This window comes from Dama dama, chromosome 22 (genome assembly GCF_033118175.1).
Source record: "Dama dama isolate Ldn47 chromosome 22, ASM3311817v1, whole genome shotgun sequence".
Lineage (NCBI taxonomy): Eukaryota > Metazoa > Chordata > Mammalia > Artiodactyla > Cervidae > Dama > Dama dama.
Genome location: NC_083702.1, coordinates 4,667,844 through 4,680,496, shown reverse-complemented (window position 1 = coordinate 4,680,496; position 12,653 = coordinate 4,667,844). Strand labels below are relative to the sequence as shown.

The window sequence follows — 12,653 nt, the reverse complement described above, 5'->3', positions numbered from 1 at the left end:
TGGCACAGCGCTCCCCCTCCAAAAAAAAAATATAACAAAAACTTTTAAAAAGTATCAGTACTCATTGATTTGTATTTTATCCAATGGATTAAATGTGTTGCTTTGATTATTGATTTTGTGCTCAAGTTCCCCCCCAATCTGGCCACTGGGAGCCCTTTCAAGATCTTTCTGTCCTGTCCCCATCATTCTTCAAGAGCATCTTTTTACTTTCGAGGCTCCTCTGGACTTTCCCCGTCTCAGTCCTGGAGTGGCCGTCCCTCCAGGGTCCCCGGTGCCATTCCCTGGGGAGAGGAGTTTTGGGTCTAAGTAAGTTCCTTCCAGCTGGCTGTTTTTCCTTCCAGGTCCTCTCAGGAGACAGAGCTGAGGAGTCATTTTGTTACTGTTTCATAACAAAATCGCTAACTGAAAACACCACAGAGCTCTCTTTACCCTCACTCCAAACCTCCCTCATCCTATGTGAGAGCCTGGGTCCTGACAACACCAGTCCCAGGGGACCCCAAAGTCGCTTCCCAAATGTTCTGCCTCTCACCGCCCACCCCCCACCCCCACTGCCTCACAAGCAAAGACCAGAGTCTCTTTGTCCTTAGAGGACTCTCCACCAAGGGAACGCAGGCAGACAAAGTCCCTCAGATACTGCCCTTTTCTTCAAGTGTTTATGTCATCAGTATCTAACACAGATCCACTAGTTAGTGTTGGATTCCAATTTACATTTTCCTCCATCCTTTTACTTTTACTTCTTAAAGGTAAAATCTAATATTTAGGGTGTACTGGGAGACGTGCACGATTCCTGACTCTGGAGGGAACCCTATGGTCCAGGTGAAGACCCCAACACTACTGTCAAAAGTCCCCCCCAATGAGCAGGCCTTAAAACTCTGCTCCATTCCTTCTGAAACAGCCCTGGACTGGCCGCAGGACTCCTGTGCTTCGTCAGCCTCGGGCCCACCGGCAGCCTTGGCAAATCCCTGGCCTCCCTGGACCTTGGCCCTGCACCTGTGAACTGAGTCACACCAGAGGTCTCGGGACAGCTCATGCACCCAGGACTTCAAAGTTTCCACAACACCAACTTCACCCGTTAACCTGTTTCACCTTCACAAGAGCCCAGTGAATGGCACATAGTAGGGTTTCCATAAACAGAATTCCATAGAGAAATTAAGGGCCTCTTTAGTGCTTTTGAACTGTGGTGTTGGAGAAGACTCTTGAGAGTCCCTTGGACTGCAAGGAGATCCAACCAGTCCATCCTAAAGGAGATCAGTCCTGGGTGTTCATTGGAAGGACTGATGCTGAAGCTGAAACTCCAGTACTTTGGCCACCTGATGCGAAGAGTTGACTCATTGGAAAAGACCCTGATGCTGGGAGGGATTGGGGGCAGGAGGAGAAGGGGCCCAAAGAGGATGAGATGGCTGGATGGCATCACCGACTCGGTGGACATGAGTTTGGGTGAACTCCGGGAGTTGGTGATGGACAGGGAGGCCTGGCGTGCTGCGATTCATGAGGTCGCAAGGAGTCGCAAGGAGCGACTGAACTGAACTGAACTGAACTGAACTGAGCTTACAGTATGGAAACTGAGGCTCAGAGAGGGGCTGGTTTGCCCTCAAGGTCTCATTAGGTGAGAAACGCCCTGAAAACACTGCTCCATCCCCAGTACAAAGCACTTTGGTCAGGGGAAGGCGGGGGTAGGGGGGGGTGGGGGAGCGGATTCGGTGAGGATGGATTTGTGCCCTGAGCACCTCGCGGTCCCGGGGGAGCCAGGGCCGAGTTTATGCAAATTTCCTGCGAGGAGGTCGGGGATTGGCTGGCTCGGGCGGGGGCGGGGCGTGCCCTTGGCCCAGGGCCGACAGGTGCTCGCGGCGGGACAGGCGCGGTCCAAGCTCGCCCCCTGGACCACCGTCCGGTCCGTCGCAGCTTCTCCCAGGCGATGCCTCCGCTCTGGGTCGTGCTGGCCTTCGGCTGCCTGCGACTTGGTTCCGGTAAGCGGGGAGTGAGAAGGGGGGGGCGTCTGTGCCCACCGTGGACGGGGTGGGGGGTGTCCTGCACCCCGCAATTCTCCTGAAGGGTCGTGAGAGGCACCTGGATGGGAACTTGTCTTATTCACTCCAGGAATAGGCGTGGGTGCCCTGCTCTGCGTCAGGCCCTGTGCAGGCTCTGGGGACCCAGATAGGACTACTAATAGCTAACATTGAGTAATAAGCTTTCTCTGATGGGGATTCAAGGGCTCCGTGCTGGCTGTTACGAGAGACAGACAGACAAGGCGCTGCGGGAGAGCAGGGGACGGTCTGGACTAGATTCATGGTGATGCTTTGATCAGGAGGGGAGGCACATTTCAGGAGAAGGAGCAGCACGGAAGGAGGCGGGCGGCAGGGTCTACCCTGAGAACCTCCCGCCCATTGTCCATCGGTGTGGCTGGAGCCTGAGGTCAGGGGGTGTGCATACAGGTCAGGCTGGGGACCCATGAAGCAAGGCCCAGAGCTTCAGGGCCTCACTGCCCCTCCAGAGAGGCTGGACCGTGTTGGAGAGCAACGGAGATCCCCCAAGGGGCCCAGTGGGAAGGGGTTGCAGTCAGCTTTGCAGGTCAGAGAGCAGAGGGTGAGGGAGGGCTGGTTCCTGGGGTCCAGGTGAAGAGGGTGGACTCAGACTGGCGAGATGCATGGGAGGGGCCGTGGGGTTCTTGGCGACCGGCTGTCTGTTGGGGGGAGCGAGACGGCAGCAGTTCAGCCGGACTGCCTGGTTTCTGCTCAGGATGGCTGGGCGGGGGAAGGGGCACAGGGGCTCTCCCCACGTCTGAGACAAGCTCCTGAGATGGCCTGTGGGGAGAGGGAAAGCCGGTGCCTGGAGCCAACAGCTGCTCACTAGCTGCAGACCTGCGTGTGTGGGCGTGCAGATGGTTGCCCTTGGGTGTGGGCAGTTCTGCCCGGGGTCAGCTCCCATCCTCACTGCCTCCTCCAGGTGTGAACCTCCAGCCCCAACTGGCTAGCGTGACCTTTGCCACCAACAACCCCACCCTCACCACGGTGGCCTTGGAAAAGCCCCTGTGCATGTTTGACAGCTCAGCGGCCCTTCACGGCACCTACGAGGTCCACCTCTATGTGCTGGTCGACTCGGGTAAGGGTCCTGCTGCCCTCGGGCTGCTCTGAAAGGGGCTTTGAGCTGTCTGTGGCCAGGAGGCGGGGAGACAAGGCGAGGGTGCTCCATCGGTGCAATCAGACCACCCCAGGCACCTCACTAACACGCTCGGGTATCTGCTCTGTGCCAGCCCTGGGCTGGGTACATCTGCCCTGGAGGGACATCTAGTCTAGAGGGGGAAATAACAGCATCGATCATGGAGCACTTACATCCTGCTTGGTGCTTTGCAGACCTTAGAGCTAATTGTTACAACCTGCCTGCAAGGTGTCCATTAGGATGCCCATCACAGGGGCAAATAATCAGGGCCCAGAGAGGCAGAGTGACTCGTGGGAGCTCCTGAGCTGGAAATCAAATCAGAGTCTCTGGTCCTCAAGCTCAAGTCCTTCCCAAGGCTTCCCAAGGTGGTTTGAGATGGGTGTTTGGGAGACGTGCTGGCTCTGGGCCAGCCTCACCTGTTCTCTGGCAGCGATGCTGGGATCCCGGAGGAGGAACCCGATGACTGCCTCTTAGCTTTCAGCCATTTACAACAGCTCATGTAGGGCCATGATTTCATTGACTGCCTACCCATGCCCAAGCCCAGTCTGTGGGCACTGCGGGGTGTTTCCCTTGCATTTCACAAAGGGTCTAGAGAGATACAGTGAGTGGTCCAAAATCACCCAGCAAGTAAGGAAGAGATCCCAAGGCCCAGCTCGGCACTGGTGCAGAGAGGATGCTTAGGGACATTTGTTGAATGACTGAGTGGGTGACTCAGCCCAGCACTGCCTCCACAGCCAGCTTCAGGAACGCCTCTGTGCAGGACAGCACCAAGACCCCTCTCAGCTCGACATTCCAGCAGACGGAGGGGGGGAGGACAGGGCCCTACAAGGCCGCGGCCTTTGACCTGACCCCGTGCAGCGACTCGCCCAGATTGGATGATGTCCGGGATGTGTCCCGGGCCTCGGAGATCCTGAATGCATACCTGATCAGGGTGGGTGCCAACGGGACCTGCCTGTCGGACCCCAACTTCCAGGGCCTCTGCAACCCACCCCTGTCTGCAGCCACAGAATATAGGTGAGTGTGAGCTGCTGCTGGAAGGTGGCAGGTGAGCCCCGACTCAGTGCGGGGGAAGGGGGCGGCCTAGAACTGGGTGAAGCGTCAGAGGCCACATTCCTTCGGAGCCTACCACATGCCAGGATGTCCTGGGTACCACGAAGGATTCCTGGCTTCCTGGGCAGGCGACCATGTGCTCATAGGGACTACCTCTTGGCTTAACGCTCTGCCATCACCATCCTGAAATCCTTAATGTTTAAACAAGGGGCCACATTTTCCCTTTTGCACCGGGCCCCACAAAGTACACATCTGATTCTGGCCCATCACCCGTGTAGCCATTTGTTTGACGGGGAAGGAAGGAACGGTGGTCCAGAAGTGGAAGGGGGGTCACTCTGAGAAAAGCTGGGGTTCAGTGTGAAGGCTTCTCCCTGCTCCCCACAGTGTGCCCTACCGTGGCTCACTCCAGGACCGAGGGTCCCCGATTCACTTTCACACCTATGTCCTGAGCATCTTCTTGGGGCCGAGTTGGGGGCTCAGCCGTGACCCAGGCCCGGGGGTCTTACCCAGTGCCAAGCCTTGACTACACACACTCCAGTTCCCATGGGGACGCCTGGACAGGGGTCTCTGTACCCTCTGGGCCACACGTGGACCCAGGCCGTCACTCCCCTCCATCCTCTCAAAGAGCCCACTCCTCCCCTCTACTCGGCCACCGGCAGGACTTGAGTCCTGGATGTCCTTGCCCCTGCCCTCAACCCTTACCTCTGACCTTGTTCTTCGTGGGAGAAAACCTCTCCCTCCTACTTGAGCCCACCCTACCTAGGGGACTCATCCCAGCCTCTGAAATTCCCATCTTCAAACCTATCAAAACAGGGGATTAAGCAAAATGCTGGATGGTATGAAGATTTTAAGGGTCTTCATTTAAATGTCAAACTAGAGGCTGTTGATTTCTTTGATCTCAGAACAGTCATCCTTTTTAACTGAAGGTGAAGAAGGCCTAAGGCTATGGGTATTCTGTACTGATCACCTGATCTTCCTTTATGATTTGCAACCCTTGGTTGGGATTTTCTGCCTATAAAGTTAGCCCTTATCAGAGGGCAGCAGTTTTGTTATTGTTTTTTTTTTAAAGTCACTTTTGTGAGACCAAGGACCAGGCTAGGAATAGAGGAAGGCAAAAATGCAGGGAGGACAAATAGGTCAATACCCCGCAAATCAGCTATGTGTGTAATACATGCAGCAGAGAAACAGAGGGGCTCCCAGAGGGACAGAGTAGGCTCTGAGGGCTTCGTGGAGGAGGTGTCTGAGCTGGGGAAGCAGCCCAGGGAGAAGGTGATGCCAATGCAAAGTCCAGCAGCAGCCTGCGGCCAGAACACTCCCCTGCCACCCCACCCATTGTGGCCACCTAGATTTTCATCTCCCACAAGTCCCAGTTCGGCCCCCAACCCCACAATCCTGCCCCCTCCCCATGGCCAAGCCTCATGGGATGGATAAAAGTCATCCCCGCTCCACTTCTTTCCAGGTTCAAGTACGTCTTGGTCAATATATCCTCGGGCTTGGTACAGGACCAGACCCTGTGGTCAGACCCCATCCGCACCGACCGCCGTAAGTGGTGGGGCTGAGCCGGGGGTGGCCCTCAAGGGAACCTGGGCAAGCAGACTCAAGCCGTCACTCGGAAAATTGTCCCCAGACACGGGCAGGTCACTGGATTAATAATTTTCCCCAAGACCTCATCCTCCCTTGCTCCTTCCCTTCCTTCCTCGAAGGCCAGGTCATGTGACACTGGAAGGTGGAGGACTTGCGGGTGTTTGGATAACTGGTGCGGGTGTTATGGGCTTCCCTGGTGACTCAGAAGTAAAGAATCTGCCTGCCAATACAGGAGATGTGGGTTCGATCCCTGGGTCAGGAAGATCCCCTAGAGAAGGAAATGGCAACCCACTCCAGTATTCTTGCCTGGAGAGTTCCACGGACAGAGAAGCCTGGTGGGCTACAGTCCATGGGGTCACAGAGAGTCAGACATGACTGAGCGACTAAGTACGCACTGGCCATCTGGACAGACATAACTGGAGACAGAATCGACCGGCATCTTCAGCCCTGATGATGCATTTGCCTCCAAAGGGCAGAGAGGTTATCGTGCATTTAAGACCCTAACCTGCCCCTTTGTTGAACCCTGCCAATGGCGGCATCATTATCACGTAAGATGGTTCCAGAGGCATCTCAGCCACAGGGGCAGGAACCCTGGAGGCAGCAGGGTGCCATTCTCCTGTGGTTTTTCTAAAGTGGGTGGTCTTGCAGGCCCAAGCATCTGCCCGTGGTCCTGCCTGTCCGTCCGTCCTCAAGCCTCCAGCTGTGTTCTCAACACAGATCTGAGGTTTATAAACTCAGAATCGTGTCTGCTAAAGCTTAGGGGCAACAGAAGTGATTTCCCAGTGTAATTTTGACAACCCATGACCCTGATTTTAGACCTCCCCAGGACTTCCTTGGCGGTCCAGTGGTTAGGACTCCACGCTTTCACTTCTGGGGGCCCAGATTTGATCCCTGGTTGGGGAACTAAGATCCCACAGGCTGCATGGCACAACCAAAAAAACCAAAGAACTCTGCTGCCACTCACAGTGATCTCGTGGGTCAGTTAGGGCTCTGCGAGGTTGCCTGAGGTCACAGAGCCAGTGAGGGTGCAGACGGGCAGGCCCAGGTGTGACTGGGTGGTTCCTCGCCACCCTCCGGTGGCACAGCCATGCTCTGTGGTCCCACTGGATCAACACTGCCCTGGCATCAAGAGTGCCAAGTTCAGTCCCAGCCGTTGAGCCTTACTGCTGTGTGAGCCCTTCAGAACCTCAGTTTTCCCATCTGAGAAATGGGAAGGAATATCCTTGCCCCACTTCCCCAGCAGGGCTCCTTTGGGCAGTCCAGATGAAAGCCCCAGGCCCTGCTCTCTAAGGGCAGGGCCTGGAGATCAGTCTGCGTGGAGAGCACGCCCTTGGGGACGGGACAGACCTCCGGCTTGAGGCTGGAGTCCGAGTCCTGTTGAACAGGCATGCAATCTCCCTAAGCTGCAGTAAGTGATCTGCAAATCAGGGTCTCATGGGATCTACCAGGGACACTGGATGGGAAGCGGCCAGCTCACAGTATTGTCCACTTAGGTCCAATGGGTGACACTGGTAAGAGCAGAGGGGGCCCACAGACCCCCTGGCTCCGTCAGATTAGAGACCTTTCAGTTCAGTTCAGTTCAGTCGCTCAGTTGTGTCTGACTCTGTGGCCCCATGGACTGCATCATGGCCAGGCCTCCCTCTCCATCACCAACTCCAACACCAAACTCGTGTCCATCGAATCGGTGATGCCATCCAACCATCTCATCCTCTGTTGTCCCCTTCTCCTCCTGCCTTCAATCTTTCCCAGCATCAGGGTATTTTCCAATGAGTCATTTCTTTGCATCAGGTGGTCAAAGTATTGGAGCTTCAGCTTTGGCGTCAGTCCTTCCAATGAATATTCAGGACTGATTTCCTTTAGGATGGACTGCTTGGATCGCCTTGCAGTCCAAGGGACTCTCAAGAGTCTTCTCCAACACCACAGTTCAAAAGCATCAGTTCTTCGGCGCTCAGCTTTCTTTGCTCCGCCTGTATTTTGTTTATAATCTGTATTCCATCCGTCTTCACTGGAAGACTTGAGACCGTTTATCATTTAAAATCATGAGAAAAGACAGTGATAAGAGGGTGAGAGTAGACACACGCGAGACAAAGTTGGGGAGTGGAATACGGAGGCGAGTATAATTCCACCTCAGACCCAGGGGGAGGCGTTGACCTGGCCTCGCTTCATCCCTGAGAGTTTTGGCTGCCAAGGCAGGCACGCCCTCCCCACCCCCGACCCCCCCCCCCCCATGCCTGGGAGGAGGCTGGGCGGTGCACTGTCCAGGCAGTGACCACCTGCCCCCCGCAGTCACCCCGTACTCGGCAATAGACACGTGGCCCGGCCGGCGGAGTGGGGGTATGATCGTCATCACGTCCATCCTGGGCTCCCTGCCCTTCTTCTTGCTCGTCGGCTTTGCTGGCGCCATCATCCTCAGCCTTGTGTGAGTACCTGCCAGCTGGGGGGGGCAGGGTTTGGGGACACACCCCACGGGAGGCTCTTCCGAGGTGGGGAGAGCCTGGGAGCAAAGCTGCCTTCTGCCCTGGGTGGGGAAGGGGGGGTCCAGTGAGAGGGGAGCAGGGTCCCGGGGAGGCCCAGGTCAAGTCTCAGCTGGGTAAGAGGGGCGCCGCGCCGAGGCTCTGTGGATAGACCCCAGCTCTGACACAGCGGTGCGTCTTGGGCAAGGATCGGGCTGGCCGAAAAGTTCGTTCGGGCTTTTCGTATCATCTTATGGAAAAACCCAAACAAACTTTTTGGCCAACCCAATATCTTATCCTTCTATGCCTCAGTGCCCTCTTCTGGAAAATGGAGATTGTGATCAATATTGTCTACCCTGTGGAGTTGCAAGGGATAGATGAAATATTACCTCTACTCTACGGCCTGTTGAGCACTCAGGCAGTTGCTGTTCAGTCGCTCAGTTGTGTCCGACTCTTTGCGACCCCGTGGACTGCAGCACGCCAGGCTTCCCTGTCCATCAACAACTCCCAGAGCTTTCTCAAACTCATGTCCATCGGGTGATGCCATCCAACCATCTCATCCTCTGTCGTCCCCTTCTCCTCCTGCCCCCAATCCTTCCCAGCATCAGGGTCTTTTCTAGTTTCAGGGCGGAATCCAGGTACTAAACAGGTCTTAGCTTTTGTTATCAGGATGGGGACACTGAGGTCTGCAGTGGGGAAGGAGGCCCAAGGTCACACAGCCTGTTAAAACGGAGCTGGCCCCGAGCTCCCAAGTCACCTGAGTCCACTGACAACTCTGATGTGCATCTATTTAGATTAGGACTAGAGGGGTCTCCTGGGGTGTCTGGAGCAGCTAACAGAGCTGCCTGATGGGAAGACAGGCGTTCAGTCACAGGATGGAGCAGGGAGTGAATCAAGGCACCCATGGGTGCAGCTGCTGTGGGAATCCAGAGGAGGGCAGTGCAGATCTTCCCTGGAGTATCAGGGTGGGCTTCCTGGAGGAACGGATGGCAGGAACAAATTCTTATCAGGACTGGGATGAATTGAAAATTCATGTGCAGTGCGCATCTCAGCAAGAGAGGCAGGAGACCCAGGCAGCTTTAAAGAAGGAGGGGGGGATGCTTGTCCCAGTGTCGGTGGAGAGGGTGGATGGAAAAGCTTCTTGGAGTGGCTGAAATTAAGTGGAAATATAGAAACTAGCCAGGCAGATTTAAAGACATCTGTGGTGGGTGAAGGAGGGAGTAGGGAGACAGCAGTGACCTTGGAAATTGGATTGCTCTCTGGCATTTAGATTAATAAAAACAAATAGTAGATGAGATTAGCCACCAGGGGACTGGTCTGTATGGCCAGACCTGGGAGCAGGTGGGATGTGGTTACGTCCCTCCCTCCCTTTGGGCAGCATCCTAACCATGGTCCTGTTATCTGACCTCAGTCTGGCTCTTCCATTGGTCTCTCCTACCTGCGACATCCCAGTTCCAGCTGCCCCCAGCTCCCCATTCTTACCCCAGACACACCCCAGTCCTTCCTATCAAATGCCTGCGATGCCTTTCTGTGCCTCCACTCTCTTCCTTTAAGGCCAGACTAACTGCCCCCTCCTCCAGGAAGCCCTCCAGTGGCTTCCCTCCCCGGATTTGTCCACTATGCCTGGTCATTGTCTGCTGTGGTCTATCTCCCATAGAATCTTAGCTCTTTGGGGACATTTGTCCAGCTCAGTAAGACTTGTAAATTGCCCACCCGGTTCCAAAAGAGTGACGCTTTCCTTAACGCAGGGCCTGGCACACAGGAGGCACTTCAGAAAGACCAGTCTATTAAATGAAGGCCGAAGGTGACCTCTGTGAAAGCCATGTCTAAGCAGAAAGGCCCCTGCCCAGCTGAGGGGTGGGGTTAGCTCTGCGCCCCTAACCCTGGCTCTGTTCATCTCCTCTGTCAGGGACAGGGGCGATGCTGACGGGGCAACAAGCCACGACTCCCAGATCACGCAGGAGGTTGCCCCCAAGTCCCTGGGGACCTCGGAGACCCCATACACGTCTGTGAACCGGGGGCCGCCCCTGGACAGGGCCAAGGTGTACACCAGCAAGCTCCAAGGACTGAGCCCGGGCGCCTCTTCTGGGCAGCCACAGTCCCCCTGAGGGCCTTGCCCGGGGGTCTGCGGGGGACAGTGTTCACACCCGGACCCCACCCAAGGCGAACTAACACAGGCCCATGGATCCAACTACAGGAAAGCGCTTAATAAAACCTTCCCGAGATTCAGAGTTCAATAAAGATGTACAGAATGACTGAGATGCTGAATGAATGAATGAGTCGCTGTCATTTTGACGGGTTGCATTGTTTCTCTAGGGGGTGGGGGCAGGGGGCGAGCTTTCAGTCAAGGCGAGGGTGCAGAGGGTAAGATCAGGGCTGGTGGCACACCTTCTCCTCTGGAAGGTGGGAAATCAGCGCCCCCATGGGCTCACAGGAGCTTTAGGGGCCGGCCCTATGACAGGTTCAAGTCCGTACTGGTCAATATGTCCTTGGGCTTGGTACAGGACCAGACCCTATGGTCGGACCCCATCCACACCGACCACCGTAAGTGGTGGGGGTGGGCCGGGGGTGGTCCTCAAGGGAACCTGGGCAAGCAGACTCATGCCATTACTCAGAAAATTGTCCCCAGACACGGGCAGGTTACTGGATTAATAACTTGCCCTGAGACCTCATCCTCGCTCGCTCCCTCCCTCCCTTCCTCGAGGGCCAGGTCATGTGATGCAGGAAGGTGGAGGACTTGCTGGGTGTTGGGCCAGCTGGTGCAGTGTTACCGGCTTCCCTGGTGGCTCAGGGGTAAAGAATCTGCCTGCCAATGCAGGAGACCCGGGTTCGATCCCTGGGTCAGGAGGAGAAAATGGCAACCCACTCCAGTATTCCTGCCTGGAGAATTCCGTGCAGAGGAGCCTGGCAGGCTGCAGTCCAAGGGGTCTCAAAGAGTCAGATAGAACTGAGCGACTAAGCACGCACGCACGCCAGATGGGCACACGTGTGGTTATTAGATGCTATTTGGGGTTTGCTGGCTTTGAGGTCCTGGAGTCCGATCTGGACCCAGGGTGCGGCTCTGTGGGCATCACATTCCCCTCTGCTCCCGTCAGCTCTTTGTCTCTGGAGCTCAGTTTCCCCATTTGTAAATGGGCTGATGTAGGCAGTTAACTTAAGGGTCACGCACGCCTGGGTCCCTTCACAGTTTTCTCTGAGGAGCCCCCCAGAGATGACACGGGGGAGGGGCACCGAGTCCTCCTGGGGGGCTGGACAGGCTCTCCCAGCCCCGGGTCTCTGCTTAGATGACTCCATGCTGTCTTCTGAGCCAGGTAGCAAGACCGCTTCCCTTTCTGGGGTGTGCAGAACAAGCCAGCCCCACTTCCCATCACTGAAAGAAGAGGTTGGTCAGGGGACTTCCCCAGTGGTCCATGCTTCCAATGCAGCAGGCAGGGGTTTGATGCCTAGGTGAGGAACTAAGATCCCACATGCCATGGGGTGGCCAAGAAAGAGAAGAGGTTTGTCAGAGCAGGTTTGCTTAAAGCAGGAAGCTACCTGACACCGTGAGAAAGCGCCCCCGCGGGCTGATGGGGTGCTCTCAGAACACCGGACCGTCCTCCAGGGCCATGGATGCCAGATGTGTCCAGAGGCACCAGAGGGGTCCATAGCTGATGAGGCAGGAGGTCCCCGTGGAAAAGGGGTAAACCGTCTTTGGGGAGCTGGGGATTGGGGCGGTGAGCTTGGATTCAAGGGCAGAGGTCAAGCATTTACCAGCTTCCAGCCAGTTCTAATTAATCAGCAAAACAATCCAAGCCGGGGGTTGGGGATGGGCAGGAGAGGCTGGGCTTGGCTGCTGGGTTCTGGGCTGGACTCAGACTTCCCAGAAACGTTTAATGATACATACCCACAGAAGTCATTTTTCTGGCTCACGTCTCAGGTTCTGAAGGAGCCCCTCTTCCCATGACTGAGAGGCCAGGGCTTCCGAGCTGAGTTGTCCACCTCTGCACAGATGTGGCTTCCCCTCCCTCCCACCTCAGGCATGGTTCATGCATGAGCCGGCCACCACACACAGGTGTGTGACTGGGGGCACGGACATGCCCTCTCTGCGCTTCTCTGACTGCCTCTGTGCGTAGAGAGTCAGGCTGCTTCGGAAGGTTGCTCCAAAATAGGTGATTTTTTATGAAACCTAATCAATCCCAAGGGAATATCATTCAATTAAATCCACCCAAACCCTGAGCCCCAAGCTTAGGAAAGCTTGGAGTCACCCGTCTGGTCAGAATAGAAATGCACAGGGGAGTTGTCAGAGGGGAGACCCTGGACAGAGCATGGTCTGACCTTGGACACACAGGTCAGGCTCGAGGTGTAAGAACCAGAGGTGAGATGCCCCTCCCCACCCAACCAGGGCAGGCACAGCCAGGAGGGCTTCTTGGA

General features: G+C 55.9%; 1 protein-coding gene across 1 annotated transcript; it reads left to right on the top strand.

Moving 5' to 3' along the window:
• Positions 1 to 1,804: 1,804 nt before the first annotated feature.
• On the top strand, positions 1,805 to 10,473 carry UPK3A (uroplakin 3A). Its single transcript, XM_061124347.1, has 6 exons — positions 1,805 to 1,967; positions 2,944 to 3,099; positions 3,891 to 4,170; positions 5,666 to 5,748; positions 8,077 to 8,209; positions 10,153 to 10,473. Exons 1-6 carry the CDS (start codon positions 1,916 to 1,918, stop codon positions 10,349 to 10,351), a joined length of 903 nt encoding a protein of 300 aa, XP_060980330.1. The 5' UTR covers positions 1,805 to 1,915; the 3' UTR covers positions 10,352 to 10,473.
• The last annotated feature ends 2,180 nt before the right edge of the window (positions 10,474 to 12,653 follow it).

Coding starts and splice junctions, on each gene's coding strand:
- UPK3A (XM_061124347.1), top strand. CDS start 1,916: ATGCCTCCGCTCTGGGTCGTGCTGGCCTTCGGCTGCCTGCGACTTGGT. Junction 1,968..2,943: donor CTGCCTGCGACTTGGTTCCG/GTAAGCGGGGAG, acceptor TGCCTCCTCCAG/GTGTGAACCTCCAGCCCCAA. Junction 8,210..10,152: donor GCCATCATCCTCAGCCTTGT/GTGAGTACCTGC, acceptor CTCCTCTGTCAG/GGACAGGGGCGATGCTGACG.